Source organism: Heteronotia binoei, chromosome 11 (assembly GCF_032191835.1).
Source record: "Heteronotia binoei isolate CCM8104 ecotype False Entrance Well chromosome 11, APGP_CSIRO_Hbin_v1, whole genome shotgun sequence".
NCBI classification, from domain to species: Eukaryota; Metazoa; Chordata; class Lepidosauria; order Squamata; family Gekkonidae; genus Heteronotia; species Heteronotia binoei.
The window spans coordinates 50495279-50517803 of record NC_083233.1 but is presented as its reverse complement, the minus strand read 5'-3'; the positions used below and the strand labels follow the sequence as shown (position 1 = coordinate 50517803).

General features: G+C 44.4%; 1 protein-coding gene across 1 annotated transcript; it reads left to right on the top strand.

Moving 5' to 3' along the window:
• Nucleotides 1-10382: 10382 nt before the first annotated feature.
• DRG1 (developmentally regulated GTP binding protein 1) lies at nt 10383-20640 on the top strand. The gene is made up of 9 exons (XM_060250365.1): nt 10383-10581; nt 12240-12363; nt 13304-13479; nt 14188-14257; nt 15739-15908; nt 17323-17453; nt 18790-18957; nt 19740-19862; nt 20395-20640. Exons 1-9 carry the CDS (start codon nt 10540-10542, stop codon nt 20492-20494), a joined length of 1104 nt encoding a protein of 367 aa, XP_060106348.1. The 5' UTR covers nt 10383-10539; the 3' UTR covers nt 20495-20640.
• The last annotated feature ends 1885 nt before the right edge of the window (nt 20641-22525 follow it).

Here is a 22525-nt window from a genome sequence, read left to right as displayed (position 1 = left end):
ACTGGGGAGAGTCCCCCCCCCCAATAATATACCACCACAATGTATCATACTACTGCAGGACTTGACAAGTCTTAGGAGCCAGGCTGCTGTGGCACCTAGTGTTTTTAGCAATTATTTTATTGTTGTGTCTCCATGAAAATTACAAAGTGTGTCATTTCACATCAGAATACATTTTGTCATATTGCATTAAAATATATTTGTGTGAAGTTTTTGTCATTGCTTGTAGATGACGTCATTTCTTAACCAGTTGCTTTTTATACTGGCTCCAATATTCAATTAAGTTGAATTTTTAAAGTAACAGTGGAATGATCATAATTAGGGGACAGCTTAACCTAGGAAAGGAGTTAGCTTTTTGTTGTAGTGTTGACGAGGACTATCTGTATTTACATACAATAAAATTATGAGAAGATATTAGCAATAGGTTTTATAACAACACTACTTAGAAAATTAGGTAATTAATAATATGCTACTCTGAAGACTGAATGAGTCTGGCTCCTAAATTTTGGGGCTGGCTCCTAGAGCTGAAGAAAATTTGTAAAGGCTTGTCCTGCTGATTACAATAATTCATGTAATACTATCTGCTTTGAATCTCATTGAGAAAGGTGGACTAGAAATAATGTAAACAATATCTTTTAAGAAAAAAACAGGTTACTCACCTGTAATTGATGATCTTCGAGTGGTCATCTGTGCAGTCACACACATGGGTTTTCCTATCAGGACGAACCCTACCTCGGAGATTTTAAATAGCTAGCCTAGGCGTTATTTTTGGCGCGCACTCCCTCCCGCTCTGGGGAGCAGGCATCCACTGCGCATGCCTGTAGCGCGAGGGAGGCGCCCAACCCACTCAGTTTCTTTCCCCGCCGCTGACATAATAGGAGCGCGGATATATAAGACAAGTAGCCAGCAGCGGGGACGGCTGGGCGGGCGTGTGTGACTGCACAGATGACCACTCGAAGATCATCAATTACAGGTGAGTAACCTGTTTATCTTCTTCGTGGTCTCTGTGCAGTCCCACACATGGGTGACTGATAAGCTGATCTGCAAGGCGGTGGGTGCTGGCACTAGAGTTGGAGGAAAAAATAGTGCAAAGGTTAGTGCAACATAGGCAGCACATTATAGGCTATAAGGTAAGTAACTACTCACCAAGCCCGGACCAGCTTCTTAGTCAAAGATGGAGCGAAGAACTGCCTGTCCAAAGGATGCATCCCGCCTAGCACGAACGTCCAAAGCGTAGTGCGTGGCGAAGGTCGAGGAGGAAGACCAAGCGGCAGCAGCGCAAATGTCCTCCATGGATACACCCCTGGCAAGGGCAGATGACGTTGACAAAGCTCTTGTAGAATGAGCTCTTATGGCAGATGGAACTGGTTGCTTCGCGAGCTTGTAGCACAGCTCTATAGCAGCAACCAACCACTTTGATAGTCTCTGCGTAGATATCTTTTTTCCCTTATGACGGCGGCCGTAGGCCACGAAAAGTCTGGAGTCTGTGCGGAACGATGCAGATCGATCTATATAGTAGGCGAGTGCTCTTCTCACGTCTAGACAGTGTAGAGCTTCTTGGCCCTTATCCGTAGGCCGTTGGAAAAAGGCAGGTAAGGTAGTGGTTCTATGCAGATGGAATGCGGAGACCACCTTCGGTAAGAAAGCGGGATCTGGCCGTAACACCACCTTATCATGGTGAAACATGGTGTAAGGCGAGTCCGCTCTGAACGCGCAGAGATCACTTGCTCTTTTAGCAGAGGTGAGTGCAACTAAAAGAGCCGTTTTCCATGAGAGGAGGTGAAGTGGTATCGTAGCCATAGGTTCAAAAGGCGGTTTTACTAGTTGGCTAAGCACTAGTGACAAACTCCAGCTAGGATACATTTGCCGTAGTGGTGGGTGCAAATGTAAGATTCCCTTTAAGAAGGATTTCGCAGCAGGGTGTGAGAAAACAGTTCGACCCTGTACATGCGGGTGAAAAGCTGAGATTGCTGCCAGGTGCACCTTCAGAGAGGAGTACGTAAGGCCCTTTTCTGACAAATGCAGTGTATATGCTAAGATTTGAGGCATGGAAGCCGAGGAGGGTCTGAAATTATGCTTGGTAGCGTAGATGGAAAACCTTTTCCATTTCATGGAATATGACTTCCTTGTTGACGGTTTCCTTGCATTAAGGAGAACGTGTCTTACTCCTTCAGGAAAGTCTGAGAACATATCCTCCAGGCCGTCAGGCGAAGTCTGTTCGGGTCGTGGTGCAGAACCCTGCCGTTCTGTTGGGACAGGAGGTTGTGTGCCAGAGGGAAGTGATGGTAAGTGCTTTCTGACAGGAGGAGAAGGGTTGTGAACCATGGCTGACGTGGCCACCATGGCGTCACGAGAATGCAATCTGTGTTGTCCAGTTGAATTTTCTGTATGCACCGTGTTATTAACGGAAAGGGAGGGAAGAGGAAGTGTAGTGGACCGGTCCACGTCTGTATGAAGGCATCCCCTGCAGACTGTTGTGAGGGCGGACCTCTCATAAAAAAGATCGCACACTGTGCATTGTCTGGTGCAGCAAACGCATCTATTGACGGAGTTCCGAATTTCCGGAATACTGGCAGAAGGTATGACCGGTGGAGTGACCACTCGTGGTCGTTGATGGAATATCTGCTCAGTCTGTCCGCTTGAACATTCTGTATGCCAGGAAGATGTACCGCAGTGAGGTGGATCTGATGGGCAATACTCCAATGCCACAGGTGCATTGCTCTTTTGCAAAGGCGGGTGGATGCTGTCCCTCCTTGCCTGTTTATATAAAAAACCGTCGCCACATTGTCTGAGGCGATCTGTACGTGTAGGCCTTGAAGAGATGGAAGGAACGATTTTAACGCTCTGTGAACAGCTAGAAGCTCTAAGCAATTGATGTGGAGCGACTGTTCGTACGGTGTCCATTGCCCCTGGACCGTGAGTACGTCGAGATGAGCTCCCCAGCCCCATCTCGAGGCGTCTGTTGTAACCACTGCTGATGGACTTGGCCGTAAAAAGGGCATTCCCGCAAGCAGGTGAGCTCGAACTGTCCACCATTCGAGCGAAGGGAGGATGTGGCTCGGAACAGTGAGGACCGTTCCTTGAGATTGGTGTTGGGGTCGAAACGCGCGGACGAACCAGATTTGTAGGGTTCGCATGCGTAGTCTTGCGTGTGTCAGAACTGCCGTTGTGGCTGCCATAAGTCCTAACATGCGCTGAATGTTGAAGGCCGCTTGTTTGGGTTGTTGCATTATTTGTGTGGCCAGCGTCTGAATGGAGGATATCCTGTCCACAGGAAGATACGCCTTGTGGTCCGTGGTGCACAAACGAGCCCCAATAAACTGAATGTCTTGAGTTGGGGTAAGGTGTGACTTTTGATGATTGACCTGGAGGCCCAGGTTTGCTAGGAGCGCAAGTGTGATGGAAATGTCCTTCATCAACTGTGTCCTTGAAGCTCCCACAAGGAGCCAATCGTCTATGTATGGGTAGGTTGCAACGCCGCGTTGCCTGAGGTACGCTGCAATAACCGCCATACATTTTGTGAATGTCCGTGGTGCCGTGGAAAGTCCGAAGGGCAGAGCTCGGAACTGGTAGTGGTTGTTGCCAACGGCGAAACGCAGAAACTTCCTGTGGCATTGGTGTATTGTCAGGTGGAAGTATGCGTCCTGTAAATCTACCAGTGCCATCCAGGAGTTTCTGGGGATTAATGGCAGAATCGATTGTAAGGTGATCATTCTGAATTTTCTGTGGCGGATGAATTTGTTTAGGGCTCTTAGATCCAGAATCGGGCGCTGTCCCCCATCCCTTTTCGGGACTAGAAAGTACCTGGAATAAAAACCTGTCCGATGATACTGGACTGGGACAGGCTCTATAGCCGCTTTGGCTGTTAAGGTGTCTATTTCTTCCTGAAGGGAAGGTGATGGGGGAGTGGAAACAAAATGATGTCTTTTTGGTGGTGCTTGGAACTCTATGGAGTAGCCCCTCAAAATAATGTTCAGAACCCATTTGTCTGTGGTTATTTGTTGCCAATTGTCGAGAAATGGAAGAAGCCTGGAGACGTGCTGAAGTGGTAGAGGTAGAAAGTCAAAGAGACTGCTTCGATGAAGATGCAGCCTTTTTAGGTGGTTGTGGTCTCTGCTGTCTCTGGTTAAAGGATTGCTTTGGAGGAGGAGCTTTACGTTTCCAGTATTCAGATTGTCGAGGGGATCTGGAACGTTTGAAGGGGGTTGGTTTCCATGATCTGGGCTTATAGCTCTGTTGTTGTTGCTGCTGTTGGGCTACCCCCAATCTTTTCGCTCGTTTGCGGCTGTCGTCCACGGTGGACAGTATATCGTCCGTTGTGGCATTAAAGAGACCTTGGCCATCGAAGGGAAGGTCTTCTATCTTGAATTTTAGATCAGGCTGCAACGAAGAGGATCGAAGCCAAGCATGTCGTCTTAGGGCAATGGAGGCGGCCATCGCCTTGGAAGTGCACCCCACAGAGTGACGGATGGTGTTTATCTGTTGCTTTGAAATCCTGTTGAGCTCCTGAAGTAGCTTGCAGGCTTGTTTGTGGGAGGGCTCAGGCAGGGCAGAGACTAGCGTATTCAGTTGGGAGGAGATATTGTGGGAATACGCGGCGAAGTATGCTAGGTAATTGTTGATCTTGGCAGTTGCCGTCGAGATTGAATACATTTTCCTTCCAAGAGTATCTAACTTCCTGCCTTCCTTCTCAGGGGGTACCGGGTGGCGGGTCTGTTTGGTTTTAGAAGATGAATGCACTATCAGAGAATTCGGTGCTGGATGGCTAAATAAAAACTTCGAATCCGGTGCTTGGATCCTATAAAGGGATTCGATTCGTTTTGAAGTCGGGGGAATGGAGGCTGGGTTGTCCCAAGCTTCTTTGATGGCTTCTAGGTGTACCGGCAGCATCGGCAGAAAGGAACCAGCAGGTAAATCTGAGTGCACCAGGTCGTGTACCACGTCTGTCACCTTGGGTGCATCCGAAGTAAGAGTTACGTTAAGTGCAGAGGCCATATTGGCAATCAAGTCCAGGTATGTCTTTGCCCCTTCGGAAGGTGACAAATCCGCGGGCTTGGCGATATCTGAAGCAGGGGACCCAGGGGACATGGACTGTATCGAATCCGATGATTGAGCTTCGGATTCAGCATCAGAGTCAGGTTCGGGTTCAGGTAGGTCCGGTCTGGTTGGAGTCGTGCTTTTGGGTTCCACTGGAATCGCACCCCTAGGTTTAGAAGTCGAAGTGGAAGGAGTCGGAGACGGCTGTCTCGGTGGTTGCTTGCTCCGTTGGACAGGAGTCGCTTCCTTGGATGGGTTCATGTGATAATCGGTTCGGTACCGAGAATGATGGTATCCGCAGCATGCATGGGATTCGATGGAAGGAGACCTTGAAGCATAATGGCGTCGCCTCGGGGACATGGATGGGGACCGAGATCTCGGGTTGTAGCGATGGCGGTCCCTCCCTCTACTAGGGGATCTCTCCGGGAAACGCGCATGATGGTACCTATATCTCTCCATGCTGGGAGACCTGGCTGGGAACCGATGCGCATCGAAGTACCTGTAAGCATCATGTTTGTACTGGATGGGATTCGACATATCGCGGAACGATCTAGGATTGATGTGGTGTCGAGTCCACTGTTGCGGGTCTCGAATCGGCTCCAGCGCAGGGTCTAGCATGGATCCATGCGGGGAAGGGGATCGGGACGGAATGGGAATAACTTCTTCCGTCTGCTGGTGCGGCGACTCCGTAGCCGGGGTGGTCACTTCCTGGGTGTCGGATCCGGGAGTGGAAGGCTCGCATTGCGTCTCAGGCTCATTCTGTTGTTCGGAGGATTTTCTCGAGTCCTTCGGAATCTTCGGGTCCTTCGGGTCTGTCGGTTTCCGCGGAGCCTTCGGATCGGACGGTTTTCTCGAATCCTTCTGGCCCTTCGGGTCGGAATGCTTATGTTTCTTAGTGTGCTTCCCGCCCTTTGGTTTAGTCGCCGCGGCCGTTTGTTCTGACGTTCTCGCGCCGTCGCCGGCTTTCGCGGCATCGCCGGACTTATGCTTGCTGGGAGCAATGGCCACTGAAGCTGCCGACCTTGCGCCGTCCCCTTGGGGAGTCAGTAGGGGAGGCGACTTACTTGCTGACGAAGATTGCGACATATCAGGCTGGAGCACAGACTCCATTAAGTGGCTTCTGAGTCTAGCGGCTCTGTTTTTTCGCGCCTGTTTGCAAAATTGAAGGCAGTGCGCACAGGCGTCCACTTTATGGGATTCTCCCAAACAGAACAAGCAAAGCGAATGCCCGTCCGATGTAGGGATTTTCGCCCTACAGCGCGAGCACCTTTTGAAAGTTATTTTACTGTCCCTTCCTTCCATACGCCCGGGGGGGGGGGTGGGGGGGGGGAAGGGAGGTCTGAGGAAAAAGCGGGGAAGATATTTATCTAAATCTTTTTTTTTTTTTTTTTTTTTTTGAAGATAAGAATATGAAGAAATAGCGAAGGATGAAATAAGAGGAAACTTGAGGAAAACGAAGGCTAGATATCTGAGGTAAGTGAGGAGCGCAACGAGGTAGGACTATCCCGGGCGGCGGTTGGAAAGAAACTGAGTGGGTTGGGCGCCTCCCTCGCGCTACAGGCATGCGCAGTGGATGCCTGCTCCCCAGAGCGGGAGGGAGTGCGCGCCAAAAATAACGCCTAGGCTAGCTATTTAAAATCTCCGAGGTAGGGTTCGTCCTGATAGGAAAACCCATGTGTGGGACTGCACAGAGACCACGAAGAAGATCCAGTAATTTTAACCTCTAATGGGAGCTTCAAAATGGGATGTAGAGACTCATCTGTTATAACAGTTCCAAGCCACTTGTTCAGTTTTTTACATTTTTAAAATTAATTTTGCTGCTCTTTTGAAGGCTTGTCTCATTTTGCACATCTGCTGACAAAAACTGTAGGATGGAAAGGTGAGGCTGTTAAGAGGTAAAAAGGATTTCTTTATGGCTCCGTCGCTTAACTGTCACCACTATACTCCTTCGTGCTGCTCAGTTTGTCTTTCTTGTCCCTGCTTCTCTTGCTCCACTGCCTGTGACCCTGGTCTTGAAACCAGTGAGATTTTAAGTTAGGGCTTCCCTTTTTCCTGTCATGTGGTTCTGGTATTGCATGACTTCCTGACACATGTTTGCTTGACCCACTGAATCCCAGGTCAGGAGAGGTTGAAAACTACTGTCCTACAAGACTCATCTATTTTCACAACCACTAGAAATTTACTATGCGTACATGCCATTTCACTCTGCTTATGAAAAAAAATCTAAAAGGCTTCAATTAGCCTTCTAAACAGTAGACTCAATGTGTCCTTCATAAGGCTAGTTGCTCCACACAGAAACTTGAAATTTGGTACAAAAATTGATGTCTAAAATTCTATGATTACTAGATCAGTTTGAAAACAGCTGTCTAACTCAAAATTTAGAACTCCCAAGTTTACTTCATGATACAAAGCAAGCTGACCTGCAAAATGGACTGTGGAGATTTGCTGATTCTGCTAGAAGCACTCACTGGAGTTGGTTAGGATTCTTTCTTTAGAGCTAAATGCTTTAAAAATTGGTCTATGACCAAAGTATGGCTATTACTAGAAAAGCAAAAGTGCAACAATTATGAATTGCCCACAAAATGGACTCATTTTGGAGCAGTCCCCAAATAATTCGTCCTAGCTAGAAAGCTGAAAGTTGGATCACATACAATCCAAGTAATTGATTACCAGGAAAGTCTGAAGAGGCACTTTTGTATGACTTGCCCTCAAATGCTGGGAAAATAATTTTACTTCACAATAGCATGCAAAATACCTGACAAAAAATTTTGTGGGAGGGAAGTTCTGTTGTCTCTTCAGTCGTTTATGTTTGCAAAAGGAAGTACTTTCTCCCTCTCCAAATCTTTCTTTGTGTGTTTGCTATCTATTTATGTGTCCTGAGCAGGATGGATCTTTGTTTTAACTCAGCAAAGCAATTATAATAGCAAATTTGAGATCCCTATCTTATCAATAGATGGAAAAGGGCCACCACACAAATATGGTGGAGATTTCTGCCAACTTGAGGACTTTACAGGTATAGAAAACAAGAACCTTTCAGACCCAAACTTTATTTATTTAAAGAATTTCTAGCGTGCCTGTGTTTATGTGGAGGAGGGGTAACTTGACACACTTATTACCCTCAGAAGGAATGGAATATTTAAGGTAACCCCATGTCAGTTAAAGGGGCAGAAGAAAATAAGTGTGGAAAAAACGTCACTCCTATCAAATCATAGTAACAAATTGCATTTGTGTATATGAAGCACTGGTGTGGCAACTAAGTAGGGCAAAAAGAAAACTATTTGTTCTGATTCTCATTAGTTGCACTTGACAAGACTCAAAGTTACAGGGACAGATCCTGGTGTGTTGTTTCAGAAATGTGTGGACTGGATGTGGAATAAGTCTTCCATTGTTCACTCTACATGCCATGTGGGTACAGTCTAAAATCTCCCTACTCCAGCACAAATCAAAAGAGGTTCCACTGTTTCCCTTCACTAAGGACCGCAGCTAGCCCCAAACCTCAAGTCTCACTATAGAGGTTTGATTAGGTATCCATGCTATAAAATCATGTCCAAGGTAGACAAACCGTTTCCGTTTATTTCAGTTTCAGTTTATTTCAATTTATATCCTGCCCTTCCCACTGAATCGGCTCAGGGTGGCTCACAACATATAAAATCTAACATAGAGTTTGGTTTTAAAAATACATCAATTTGCAACAATTTAAAACAGTAAAATAGAAAACATATAGAACAAACGATCTGCCAAAATGCTACACTACAACCTTCCATAAAGTTTCCACTGTCAGTTAGTTGTAAGCCAGCCGGAAGAGGGCTGTCTTACAGGCCCTGCGGAACTGAAATGCACTTTAGTTGGAGGTGCTATTGAAGACTGTTGAGAAGCTTCAGCTAATTCAAAATGCATAGAAATATTAATATCTGGTATGAACTGTAGAAAACATTTCAACTGTGTAAAAAGGTTTATCTTGGCAAATTATTTGCTTTTGGGCTTAACTTGGTGCTAGCTGACATTTAAAACCATTCTGGAACTGGGATGCTGCAGAGCTGATACCGAGTGGGAGACGAGTGCAGCATCATCAGCAAACAGTAGCTCTCGGATGAGTTTTTCCATTGTCTTGGAGTGTGCCTTTAGTCGCCTCAGGTTGAACAGGCTGCCATCGGTGCGATAGCGGATGTAGACACCATCGTCCTCATCTAGATCTACTGCGGCTCTTTGAAGCATCATGCTAAAGAAGATCGTAAAGAGAGTTGGCGCGAGAACGCAGCCTTGCTTTACACCTGTGCCTATTGGGAAGGGCTCCCTGCAGCCGCTGTGGCCGGACCTGCCTGTCCCACATTGGTCTTGTCAGCCACCAGCGAGCCTGCAGCAAACGTGGACTATTGCACCCTTCTTAAATCTTCGTTCGCGAAGCCAAGCCGAGAGAGAGAGAGAGAGAGGAACTGGGATAGTTGAAAGGCTAACAATTTTTCTCATATTAATTTGAGACAGAGCTTTTTCTGTGGTGGTTGTCATAATTTCTAAAAAATATAATACATAAATAATTGGCTGGATAATAAATAAATAATTGGCTGGTGTGCTAAGTTTCCAGCGTTAGCTGAAGATGACTTTCTGTTGACTATGTTTTTAAAAATGTTTTAGTTTATAATTGTAAGCTATCTCGAACGCTTTTGGTGGACAGTATGACAAATATTCTCTCTATATAATAAAATGGGGCAATTACACGATAGCGCTGGGCTAATCAATATAAATGTACAGGGAATTGCTCTTTTATCTAGCCCGAGTTTGGGGCGGGAGAGGGGAAGGTGATGGGTTATTAATCTTTCTCTTCTCCTGCATGTATTGTGCTTATCTTCTAGAACAGGGGTGGGGAACAGTGGCTCTCCGTATGTTTTTTTTTTACTACAACTCCCATCAGCCCCAGCCAGCATGGCCAATGGCTGGGGCTGATGGGAATTGTAGGCAAAAACATCTGGAGAGCCACTGTTCCCCACCCGTTCTAGAAAGAACAAAACGAGTTCAAGTCTGACAGGACGTCACCCTCACTGAAAGAAACGTCACAGTCTTATATCTGACACTCGTAACTATTACACTATGTCACCTTCCCCATTCTAAATGCACATGTGGTATTAACTGATGAGACGGAACTCTGCACATGGTCAAAGGCATGTAATTATGTTACTACACCTCAGGCAGAGCTAATGTCGAAAGGTAGAGAGCAATAACCCCTCCTCCGGGCCTCCGCAGGGCGCGTGGGAGCTGTTCAAATGACCTCGCCCGTTCACGCCCGATTACCGTGTGTCTGCTCTAGCTCCTCACTCTATGTCACTCCTCCCTTCTGGAGCCATCGGAGGACCATAGAGAGGTGTGCAAAGAACGTCGAATTAGTTCTCGTTTACCACCAGCTATCCTTTTGTTGGAAGTCTCGCGAGAGCTGAGTCCTGCGCCGGCGCGGGCATAGTGCTGAAGAGAAAGAGCTGTGAGGTTGTGCTTGTCGCCACCGCCGTTATCATCATGAGCACGACCTTAGCGAAGATCGCCGAAATAGAGGCTGAGGTAACTGGCAAGATAGAGAGTAGGAGCCTTTCTGTGACAGTGGGGGGGAGCCTTCCTGAACAGCGGCAGTCTACGACTGGGAACAAGAGAAGGCCGCTTCCTTTACTCATCGCGGGCATCTGGCTGGAAGCTCGATGATGAATAAGAGGCGTAGCAGATTCGAATGGCGTGGAGGCAGGGAAATCTTTCTCCAATTAAGCTGACTGCAGGGGTTTCAACGCAGTTGAAAGAAAGCACTTTGCATACTTAATTTGAGAACTCATTTGCTGCAAAATATGGTGACGGATGGTGGTTTAGATGGCTCCAGGTGAAGGAAGAGTAAATAAATTAATGGAGGCTGGAGCTGTCAATAGCTGTCATTTATAATAGCTATATGGCATCTGGCATTCAGAAGTAATTAACCTGTAAATACCAGGCAGGCCTCATTTTGGGCAGGAGTTCCAAGGAATGGAGCTCCAGAACCTCTAAATTTTATTTTGCTCTCTTTCTTACCCCCTTCCCCCAAATAGTTGCTTATGGGCTCCACTGTTCAACCCTCCTCCTCTAATATTTTTCTCCAAAAAATGGGAAAATAACCAATCAAGCAGACAAAAATCTTCAACATGCCACTGTGACCACTGGCCACATAGAAGAAAGTAATTTTAAAAGTATGATGGGACTAAGGCTTTACTATGACAATGATAATTCAAGAATCATTTTAAGGTAGATGCTGAGATGATATAATTTAGTACACCTTCCAATGATGTCAGAGGTGTGTGGCAGTTGCAAATGTGCTATGCAAATGAGTTGTGCTAATGAACTTTCGCACCTCTTTTTCTACAAAATGACCGCTGGACCAGGTGTGACAGGATATACAGTGATGGATGGCTGTCCTGCCATTGTGTTCTACTTGTAAGTTTCCCAAAAGCACCTGGGTGGGTGCTGGACACAAAATCCTGAACTAGAATTACCTTTGGACAAGTCTAGGAGAGAGGAGGAGTTTTGCGCTATCTGAGAATTGTTTTTTACAAAGCCTGATTGCACAGTGATAACTTGGGCTGTATGGATGCAGTTACTATCTGACTGAGAAGCTTCCCCCCATTCCAAATATGTGTATTATTTCCCAGAAGCAAGGGAAAAACACTTTGCAAATCTCAGCGTTTTGTTGTTGTAGCATAGGTAAGATACTGTAAGCAGGTTCTGTGGCTGAGCACTGATTCCTGTTAACCAAAGAGATAGGTCTCAGTGCTCTCACTGATTTGCTGACAGTGGAAATTATCCTATCTTCCTTTTGTTGGGACCAGAGGCCTCTAGATCACAGAGGTAAAATTCCCATAAGATATTTTCCTACCATGAGAACAATACTTGTGCTCTTCTATAAGGATCCATGCTTCCCTGAGTCTGTAACCTTAGCCTTGTGCCCCAAGTTTTCTCATAGTCCTTTGCAGTGCTGTTTTGTAAAAAAACCCAGCAGGAGTCATTTGCATGTTAGGCCACACCCCCTGACACCACCATTGTTTAGCACTGCACTTTTTGGTTGAAAAAACCCAGCAGGAACTCATTTGCATATCAGGCCATACTCCCAAAACCATGCCAGCCAGAACTGCATTCCTGTGTGTTCCTGCTCAAAAAAAGCCCTAGTCCTTTGAATTACTATATATTCTTACACCATTGTGCAGATGGCCCGCACACAAAAGAACAAGGCCACAGCTCACCATCTAGGGCTGCTGAAGGCTCGTCTGGCCAAGCTGCGTCGAGAGCTCATCACCCCAAAAGGAGGTGGAGGGGGTGGTCCAGGGGAAGGTGCGTATTTCCTACGGAATGATGAAGATAGTGATTCAACCTAAAACTATAATTTAGTATGGGGTGGGCATATAGCTAAGTAGTCTATGCTTTTGACTACTAGAATTGAAATAAATGGTACCAAATACAGCACTATATGTGTATAATTTATTTATATGTAATTTTGTTTGTCTATAACCCTGTGAGTTGTATACAAATGCCAAGCAAGCAAACTCTGTCTAGTCATGCGAATCAAGGATATTGTATAGGATATCTTAGAAAGCCAGTGTAGTATACTGATGAGAGTGCTGGGCTAGAATCTTGAAGATCCATGTTGGGCTGCTTACACACTTCAGCCTAACCTGCCTTACAGGGTTGTTGTGAGGATAAAATGGAGGAAAGGAGAATGTTGTAAGCTACCTTGGGTCCCAATTGGGGAGGAAAATAGAGTATTAATAAAATAAACCATGTATATAGGCTGCAGAATTTCGCATATTTATGGCTTTTTTCATAAAATAGTTGATCGTGTTTCAGCAATTAAACATTGAGACTCCTTTTAGTTGAAATTTTGTGTATGTATTTAAAGAGAACTTGCAGAAAGGTGCCTCTTTATTACTGTAGGGCTGATATGGAAGTTAACTTGGATTTAGAAAAAAGGGATTCCTTGATACACATAAGCGAAGGCCATGCCCAGAAATCTGAAGAGTAAAGAGCTTCTGTGGGCAGCATTTATCTCACTCATTGAGGGGCATAGTAACAGTATTTGAGAAACATGCGTTCTTTTTCGTTCTTTATCTTTATTGTTTTGCCTTCTCTGTACATGATGTTTGTTACCTTGCATTATAAAGCAAGGTGAGTGCCTTTAGAGATCTAAATGGGTCTATTCTCTAGCTGAGAGGAAGGTTGATTTCTACCTGTTTTGCAATCTGTCAGTGACATTACCCTAATTGCTGTTTTGAAGGTTTTGATGTTGCAAAGACTGGTGATGCTCGCATAGGATTTGTTGGCTTCCCATCGGTGGGCAAATCTACTTTGCTGAGCAACCTTGCTGGAGTGTACTCGGAAGTGGCAGCCTATGAGTTCACAACATTGACAACTGTGCCTGGGGTAATTAGATACAAAGGAGCAAAGATTCAGGTGAGAACTTTGGAGCAGAGGAGAATGGTATGTTTGAGGATGCAGTCTGCTGTTCAAGAACAACTCTCAATGTGTGTTTTGGGTTCCTTTTGAGTGCTGGGTACCTGGGTGAGAGGCTTCCTTGAACTACCCAGTCAAGAGGACAGGGGCAGGCTCTTTTCAGCCACCTCTCTGAATATCCTCCAAGCCCCCAATAGGTTGATATGACTAACACATTCACACACACACACAAATACCCCCCCCCCCAAAGAAAAAGAGTGAGGCTGTCTAATAATGTGACTGAAATGGCAGTGGGTGACTATTATGTTTTAAGAAGCTTTTTGTTTGTTTTTTACCTGAAGAGGAAATGTAATAAAAAAGAAACGGATTCAGGATAGTTCTGAGCATGGTAATGAGTCATTTGTTACTTACTTTACTGCTGGCTGAGAAACATTCTTAAGAACAAGGGGAGGAAAAAGTGATCTTGAGGAGAAAAGCCAATATAAAGCTTGGAGAGCCACTGCCAGTTAGCATAGACATCCAGTTGGAGTAGACAGCTCTGGTTCAATTAACCGAAAGTATGACTCTGTATGAGGCAGCTTCTTGTGTTCATGTGTCAAGGCTGTATCTTTTATGTTAAGTCATATCTAATTTCTACATGGCTAGAGAGGGATGTAAGATCTGTCTTCTTAATTTTGTCTAATGGACATTCTTTCCCTCTGCTTACAGCTTCTTGACCTTCCTGGAATTATTGAGGGTGCCAAAGATGGGAAGGGCAGAGGTCGCCAAGTCATTGCAGGTGAGCCTTGCAGCATCTGGGGAAGGAATCTTCCTCCAGTTTCCCTGTGTCTTTCCGCTGTAATACAGCCTTCTTAGTCATTGGTAACATTTGTGGTGTGGTAAGTGTTGGAGAGTTTGACTTAGGCTTGGAGAGATCTAGGTTTAAATCCTTGTTCAGCCATAAAGTTTACAGGTGACCTTAGGCTTGGGCTGAGAAAAGATGACTGGCCCAGCTTAACTCATAAAGTTGTTGCAAGGATAAAATGGCAGAGGGGAACCATGTGCATCACTCTCACTCTGAAGAAGGGAGGGAGGGATAAAAATGTACCACATAGATGAAAAGCAACAGTGTGGCTTTTTACCTGCTGCTGCTTGCATCTGAATTTATTTATTATGTTATTTATTATATTTATAGCAGGGGTGTCAAACATGCAGTTCAGGGGTCGAATCAGGCCCCCGGGGGGCTCCTATCAGGCCCCCGAGCAACTGGCTGTCATCTGCTTCCTTCTCCCTCTCTCTTGCTTCCTTCTGCATAACAGCTTGCTTTGCAAGACTTGCTCAATTGCACAGGATCTACAGAGCAAAACCTCTATTTTCTCCATTGGCTGAGGCTCCTCCCTTGGGGAGGAAGTGGGGAGGAATAGCTTGGTTTGCCAGGCTCTCTCAATTTCACAGCAGAGGTACTGAGCCAAGCCTCTCTTCCTTCTATTGACTGAGGCTCCTCCCTCCCCCCCCCCCCCCCCCCAGTCCCTGGAGAAGGAAGGAAAGAGCCAGAGCTTCCTTTGCCCAGTTCCCTGGATCCCATGGGAGAAATACAAAGAAAGCGCCTTTAAGACCAATGCACGCTAACGTTTTAAGCATGTTTTTAAGTTTTTAAACAAAGATATTTGTGTTTTTCTGTGTTCTTTATAAAATTTATATCTCTGCTACCTAATCTTAAATAGCTACACACATGGCCCAGCCTGACATGGCCCGGCCCAACCAGACATGGCCCCACCCAACAAGGTCTCATTTATGTCAGATCTGGCCCTCATAACAAACGAGTTCGACACCCCTGATTTATAGTATTTATGTTATTTATAGTCATGGTAGATTACATAGAGTAAATCAGTACAATCAATGGAGTGGAACATCCAGGAGACACTGCAATAGACATTGGACTTGTAGAGATCTGGAAAACCAGCTAGAGGTGAAACACAGCATAAGCATTAACATAACACATTAAGTGAAAGCAAAAATTACATAGTAGGAGCATACTTACAGCAGCAGAGAGTATGGACTATACCATGGTATAATCTTCAGTCAACCCTCCTTCCCATTATGCACTTCACCATTAAGAATATGAATAACTTGTATTCTTGCTTGGAACAGGAGATTGCAAAACGAGGCTGGCTAGGATCTCTTGTTTACCTTGTAATAGAAAATGGCACACGCCATTCTCCCAGTATTTCTGAAGGGATTGAGAAAGCATCTTTTTCAGATCCTTTTCTTTCTCTGCAGTTGCTCGAACGTGCAACCTTATTCTGATAGTTCTGGATGTTCTGAAGCCTCTTGGACATAAGAAGATAATTGAGAATGAGTTGGAGGGCTTTGGAATACGACTGAATAGCAAACCTCCAAATATTGGCTTTAAGAAAAAGGATAAAGGAGGCATCAATCTCACAGCCACTGTAAGCATGATAACATACAATCTGCTTTATGCAATTTTAATAGGACGTGGAAAAAGCTCACTGTTTCTTAGAAAAATGTTGTAATTGAAATAGAAACTCAAAGCATTCTTCGCTATTTTGAGCCAGATTGGTGTAGTGGTTAGGTGTGCAGACTTGTAACTGGAAGAACCAGGTTTGATTCCCCACTCCTCCACATGCACCTGATGATGTGACCTTGGGTCAGTCGCAAGTTCTCACAGCTGTTCCTCTCAAGAGCAGTTTCTGTTGGAGCTCTCTCAGCTCCACCTGCCTCACAGGGTGTCTGTTGTGGAGAGGGGAAGGGAAAGGAGATCTACTCTGAGACTCCTTTGGGTAGTGAAGGGTGGGATATAAATCCAATCTCTTCCTCTTCTAAACCTGCAATGCAGGCTTTGGCTGTTGTGGGAGAACTCCTCAGTAGTAATCCTAAGCAAAGAGCCCACTGCTATGAATGTTTCCTGTATCATATGATTTGAAAAAGCAATAAGATACTTAGTGAAAGGGACTGGGGAGTGAAGAACTGTGCTCTTGTTAGAACTGTGCAACCCCCAACAGAAAAGTGTATAGCAGTGTGCACTCTGGTTAGGCTCAGTGTTCCCTCTAAGCTGAGAGTGTGAGCTAACTCACAGATTTTTAGCCTCCAGCTCAGGAAGGATGTCTTAGCTCAAGAAGGATGACTCTAGAGCACAGTAATTTATGCAGTAGCTCACAACTGTAATGCTAGTAGCTTACAACTTTAATACTAGTAGCTCACAAAGTAGAATTTTTGCTCACAAGACTGCAGCTTAGAGGGAACATTGGTTACGATTAGTATTGAGAGTTCTCTCTCTTTTAGAGGAGAGGTTTAGATAAGGTGCAGATGCAGATCCAGTGGAGGCCAGAATGGGTGTACAGCAGGGGCAGCCAACGGTAGCTCTCCAGATGTGTTTTGCCTACAACTCCCATCATTCCCAGCCATTGGCCATGCTGGCTGGGGCTGATGGGAGTTGTAGGCAAAAGACATCTGGAGAGCTACTGTTGGCCACCCCTGGTGTACAGGGATGTGCTTTCCTTTGAGAGGGTTTCCAGTTGGAGAGCTGGGATGCCCTCAGTATGGGTTGGTGCCCACAGGACCTTTCCAATATGTAGTGGGAACTATCCCTGCTCAGAAACATTCCTTCCCTCTCCCTTAGTGGAAGTCCCAAGACTCATGCTGCCAAAACTGACAGGGCAGTATAGCATGTGATGGGCTCATGAGATGGGCTCCTACACTGCCAGTTGACTTGTGACCTATCCCACAAAGCAACAGAAAAGATCAAGCTTCTCATCCATTGTGAAGGGATGGTTATTTATTGGGGCAGGAAGTGTTCTTCAATTACTAGACTATCTAAACTGTTCTTTATGTTCTTCGCATCAGTGCCCACAGAGTGAGTTGGACACCGAAACAGTGAAAAGCATCTTAGCGGAGTATAAAATTCACAATGCGGATGTCACATTGCGCAGTGATGTTACTGCAGATGACCTCATTGATGTGGTTGAAGGAAACAGGTAAGCCAAGAGGATCTATAAATTGGACTGTTTGAATAGAACCTGTAGGCTTAGTTGATTGCACTGGGTTTGTGTGCTGGAGCTCTCATACTGTGTCATAAATGCCTCCCCATTTTTCCCCCAGGAAACCGAAAACTAGGGTACATGATGCATAGGGATGCCAACATTTGCAGAATGTTAAATAGATGTTTTTTTAATGGAGGAGTGTGCATCACTGTGGATTTTTTCACTGTCTGATGTGCTCCAATGGAGCAAGAAAGTTCAGTGTTAGGAATTACGTGAGAGGCTATACACCCCTCCTAGATGAGTCCAGCAGCAGATGCTTTTTGCTTTTGGTCCTTTTAGTAGCTGAAAATGTTATTCCCAGAGAAATGGGCCTTATTTATAAAAGGGTAACATGGATGTGGGGAATGGGTGGGGAAGGCACCTATTGCCCTACCCAGGCTTCTGTCCATTGCCATTCTGCAGCTTAAGTGAGTGCCTTGCTCAATTTGGCTCCATGATGTTAAGTGTTGGCAGTCCCGTAGCCAGGAATTTTTTCAAGGGGGGGTGCCAGAGTGGTGCTAATTGAATTGTAAATTAAATTACCAAGAATGAAAGCACAAGGAGAAAAATTACTCTTTCCTCAGAGACAACAAACTCAACTGTAAGCTTCCACAAGCCTCCCTGACTTACTGTGCGCTTGTGTGCACACTCTTTCATGCATGCTCTCTGATTAAATGTGATGTGAACAATTAAGCTGATGATGTAAACTATTAACCAGCACCAATCTCCGCCAGGCCAGTAGAGTACTCAGGATTGGGGGGGGGGGGGCGGGGGCGGAATTTAAGAAGCAGAGAAAATTCCTGACTTTTCAGCACAAAACAACAAAAACCTTGGAATTCTCAACCCCGCATGAGAGAGGAGAAAGAGAGCCAAGCAGGTGAGTCTAGGATTTGTCAGCCTTCCACCCCCTCCCTTCCACCAGTTTGGTTTAGTGATTAAGAGCAGAGGACTATAATCTGGAGAACTGGGGTTGTTTCCCCACTCTTTGACATGCAGCTGCTGAGCGATTTTGGGCCAGTTATGGCTCTCTCAGAGCTGTTCTCTCAAGAGAAGTTCTCAAAGAGCTCTCTCAACCCCACCTACCTCACATGGTGTCTGTTGTGGGGAGAGGAAGGGAAGGAGATTGTGAGCTGTTCTGGAACTCTGAGTCTTTGTGGGTGTATCTAATTGAAGGGTTCGTTTCAAAATGCTTCCTGTCATGTTGTCCTAGGAACTGAAGTTTTTTCCTAATAGGGAATAATCCATGTGCCTTGTTTTACAGTTTTTTAATATAATTTATTTTCCTTTACAGAGTCTACATACCTTGCATTTATGTGTTGAACAAAATCGACCAGATCTCCATTGAGGAGCTAGACATCATTTATAAGGTGCCCCACTGTGTTCCAATCTCTGCTCACCACCGGTGGAACTTTGATGACCTGTTAGAGAAAATCTGGGACTACCTGAAACTTGTACGAATGTGAGTCTGAATTTTGCATTGTCAGGGCTGCAAATGCCTCAGTATCCTGTTCCTACTGCTGTGTAATTATGTTGTCCTGCCATTTGCTCTTTGTAATTGGCCTTCTTTTGTAGTTCAAGCCTCCCACTTCTAGTTCTCTGCCTGAAAGCACAGCAGGCTAGCCCTCTGAGTGGCTTTGCAATGAAACATTGAACACATCAGTCAGTCTATTCTGTGATGGGGAGAAACTGGGGAGGACATTTTGCACGGGCCTGAATTTTTCCTTTGGACAACTGGAGGAAAAGTTGTAAAATAGTACTTGGAGGCTGTGCTCTGCAGTCTTACAAGTATGAATCCCTGGTTTAATATAGGTGATGGGGGGTTCTTGAGGTTGAATGCACATCCATGTCCTTCCACTAATAACAAGTTAATGAGAAGGGTTCTGTTTTGGTGTCTTCTCTGATTCCCCACCTGCAGTCTGAAGTGACATAGTTAAGAAGAGAAAGTGGTGGCCGTACCAGTAAATGGAGAAAACGAGATCAAGGTGCAGAGTAGAAAATTTATTTGACTCTTGTGGATACGAACACGTTTCACTATAAGCTTTGTCAGGGGATCTTCTACAGAAGTTTTTCAGTTCCCACCTTGACGAAAAAGTTAAGAAGAAACATCTTTATCTGCTGTTTGCAAGAACTGAGCTTTAAAGGAAGATGAGCTCTTAGTTAACGGGAAATGGTGTTTGAAGGTTATTTGCTTAAAAAATAAATTGAAGCGTTTGTGTTAATGGTTTTAATTTGAACTTGCAGTTACACAAAGCCCAAAGGGCAGCTCCCAGATTATACATCACCAGTAGTTTTGCCATACTCCAGGACCACTGTGGAGGATTTCTGCATGAAGATTCACAAAAACCTTATCAAAGAGTTTAAATAGTAAGTTTGGTTTACAAACTGCTGCTTCTCTACCAATTTATACTCTGAATCTTTTGCCGACATTTTCAGATCAAACTTTATGATACTCTAAATGGTTTGTTGACAGCATTTCCCCGTTCTGTATTTGAAAGAAAGCAAACACATAACTGATTAGGTAGTCCGTAACACTGTTCAGATTTCCTCTGGGGGGAATTATTGTACTTTGCTTTTTGTAAACCTGTTTTCATAAAAATATGCTTTTTGTACGACCAGCAGAATGTTGGAACAATGGTGGTATTATGCAGTAATTTGATAATATAATGCAAGATGTTCATTGAATGAGAAAAGCAAGAAAAATAATAGGAGAGAGGAAGGGGGAAGATGGTAGCATAGCAGTTTCTTGTAGGACATGGCTGAGAGTTTCATAGAGATTGTAAAGGAAAGCTAGATTTCAATAATCTTTTGAATTAATGTGAAGAATGGGCAACAAGTTTGCTGATGCATCTGTATAAATAATAGACTGTTCAATTAATTTGCCTACATTCTGTTTCAGTGCACTTGTGTGGGGCTCATCTGTCAAACACAATCCACAGAAAGTTGGCAAAGATCATACATTGGAAGATGAAGATGTCATTCAGATTGTGAAGAAGTAAAACTGTCTTCTGGCCATTGGTCCTTGATGACCTTTCAGAAACAAGGCTGATTGTCAAGTGTCATATACAGAAGTGTGCTCCCACCTGAACTGTATTGTGCAGTCTTGGTGTGCTACATTTAGACCTGATTAAATTGTTTCTTCTTAGGTGATGGAATAATTTTATTGAGGTTTGGTCTGTATCACTGTTGGTGAATTAACAGATTACATAAAGGTAATTGATGCCTACTTTTTATGTGATGCTGACTTGAGCACCTTCCCATTGTACCTTGCACTGGCACATTGGTCTATAATAGGTGTTCCAAATCATGAAAGTTAGGGGACAAGTACTGTTCCATTAAGACCTATCACCTGGTTCTCAGAAGCAGAATACTCTTCCATTACACTTTTCTCCAAATAGTTAAGATAGAAATTGAATTGCTAGACCAAAAATGACATAAATTTTGGTACTGCTGTAAGAAATTTGTAGATCAGCTGTAAAAATTCAGACTGAAGTGGTGATGCCATAAATTGTTTCATTTTGAAGTTGGTCAAGCAAGAGGAAACAGAGAAGAAAGATTCCTGGCAGATATTTGCTTCCCACTAAGTCAAGAGAGTGAAATAATATTATTTCCATAAGTAGCCCTTTGCTCATCATTACATGAATACTCTTGAGCACTTCATTTATGCAAGTATCCTGCTTTTGTACAGAGGTCTGTCTACTCTCCTATAAAGCAGGACTTTTTTGTGGTGGTACTCCTCGATAGTGTATAATGGCAGATTTTTAGAGGGCTCTTAAAGTCCTCGGAGGATTTGGTGGAAATCAGTGCATGCAACCTTATATATGAGTACCAGCATTTTCTAAAACAAAAAGCACTGAAGGTGTGCATATTTTCATCCAAATACTTTTATTCTAAGATATTCAGTGTACAGCATCCAGTTTCATGTTACCTGATACATTAATTGGTCAGAGGCCTGATTTAAATATGCTGTTTATATGCCCATGCAAAATCACATGAAACAAGAGCTGCATGTTTCATGACATACTGCCTTTATTTAAAAATTGACCTTTTTGGGGAGTACTGTCTGCAGTGAGGGGTGCGTGCAGGCCCATGTGCCTGTTTTTCTGACTGATGTTCAGCTGATCATTAACAGTGTGCCATTGCTCATAACATCCTGTTCTAGGAGGTGACAACATCAGGCTGTTGCAAATATTTTTAATTTACAAGCTTAATGTATTCATGTAGAAATTCTGCCTCGTCTAAGGATTTCACTGTCATACAGTCACCAACCTTACTCTCAATGGAGGTGTATGGGGGGGCCTGGTGAGCTCTGGGGTTACAGATGCAGATTTTAGTTTGAACCACTGTTCTTCAGTGCTGTTATGTGATTGTCTTACAGTATTGAGGTTGGGGGAAACGAATTATCTCAGAATCTGAGCGGTTCAGGGAGCAGGCATTCCAGACTATTAAGTCTGAAGAGGCTGTGCTCTCTTCAGAGCCCCAGGGTATATGATTAATGAGGACTGAAAAGAACAAGATTCTTAATGGGAAGGTAGCAAAGTCACAACTATAGTAAATTTGGAATGTGGAGACCTTGAGGTTGGAGGGTATGTGTCTTGCATTATACATCTACTGATTCTAACTCCCTACCCCAGGCCCTATGAGTTGTCATGACTTCTTTCCTTACTCCATAACTGATGCATGGAAAGTATGCAGGTGCTTGTTTTTCTTAAAGCTTATACATATAGTATTCTGACTCACTGAAGGTAGCTGTCAAAAGTAGACACTCCAGCCTCATCTCTGGGTGGCCTTGTTTCCCCAGTGAAAACAAAATGGTTCCATGCTATTTAGACTAAAGGTGCAATTTAGTTGAGAGAGGGGAGTAATTTGTTTGAGTCATAAGTAACTCATGACACAGAGTAACTGTTTACTTAGGGTTTTTCCCCTTTTCTCTTACAATATTATTGTAAGATTCCCCATTAATAACACGGGGTTGAAGGGTTGTTCAACCAAAAAAAATTAAACTCCCTCACTATTCTAAAGGATGTTAG

Excerpts from the sequence above, each read along its gene's own strand:
- DRG1 (XM_060250365.1), top strand. The coding sequence starts at position 10,540 with ATGAGCACGACCTTAGCGAAGATCGCCGAAATAGAGGCTGAG. Across the intron at positions 10,582-12,239 it reads TCGCCGAAATAGAGGCTGAG|ATGGCCCGCACACAAAAGAA; the intron begins GTAACTGGCAAG and ends ACCATTGTGCAG. Across the intron at positions 19,863-20,394 it reads CTTATCAAAGAGTTTAAATA|TGCACTTGTGTGGGGCTCAT; the intron begins GTAAGTTTGGTT and ends ATTCTGTTTCAG.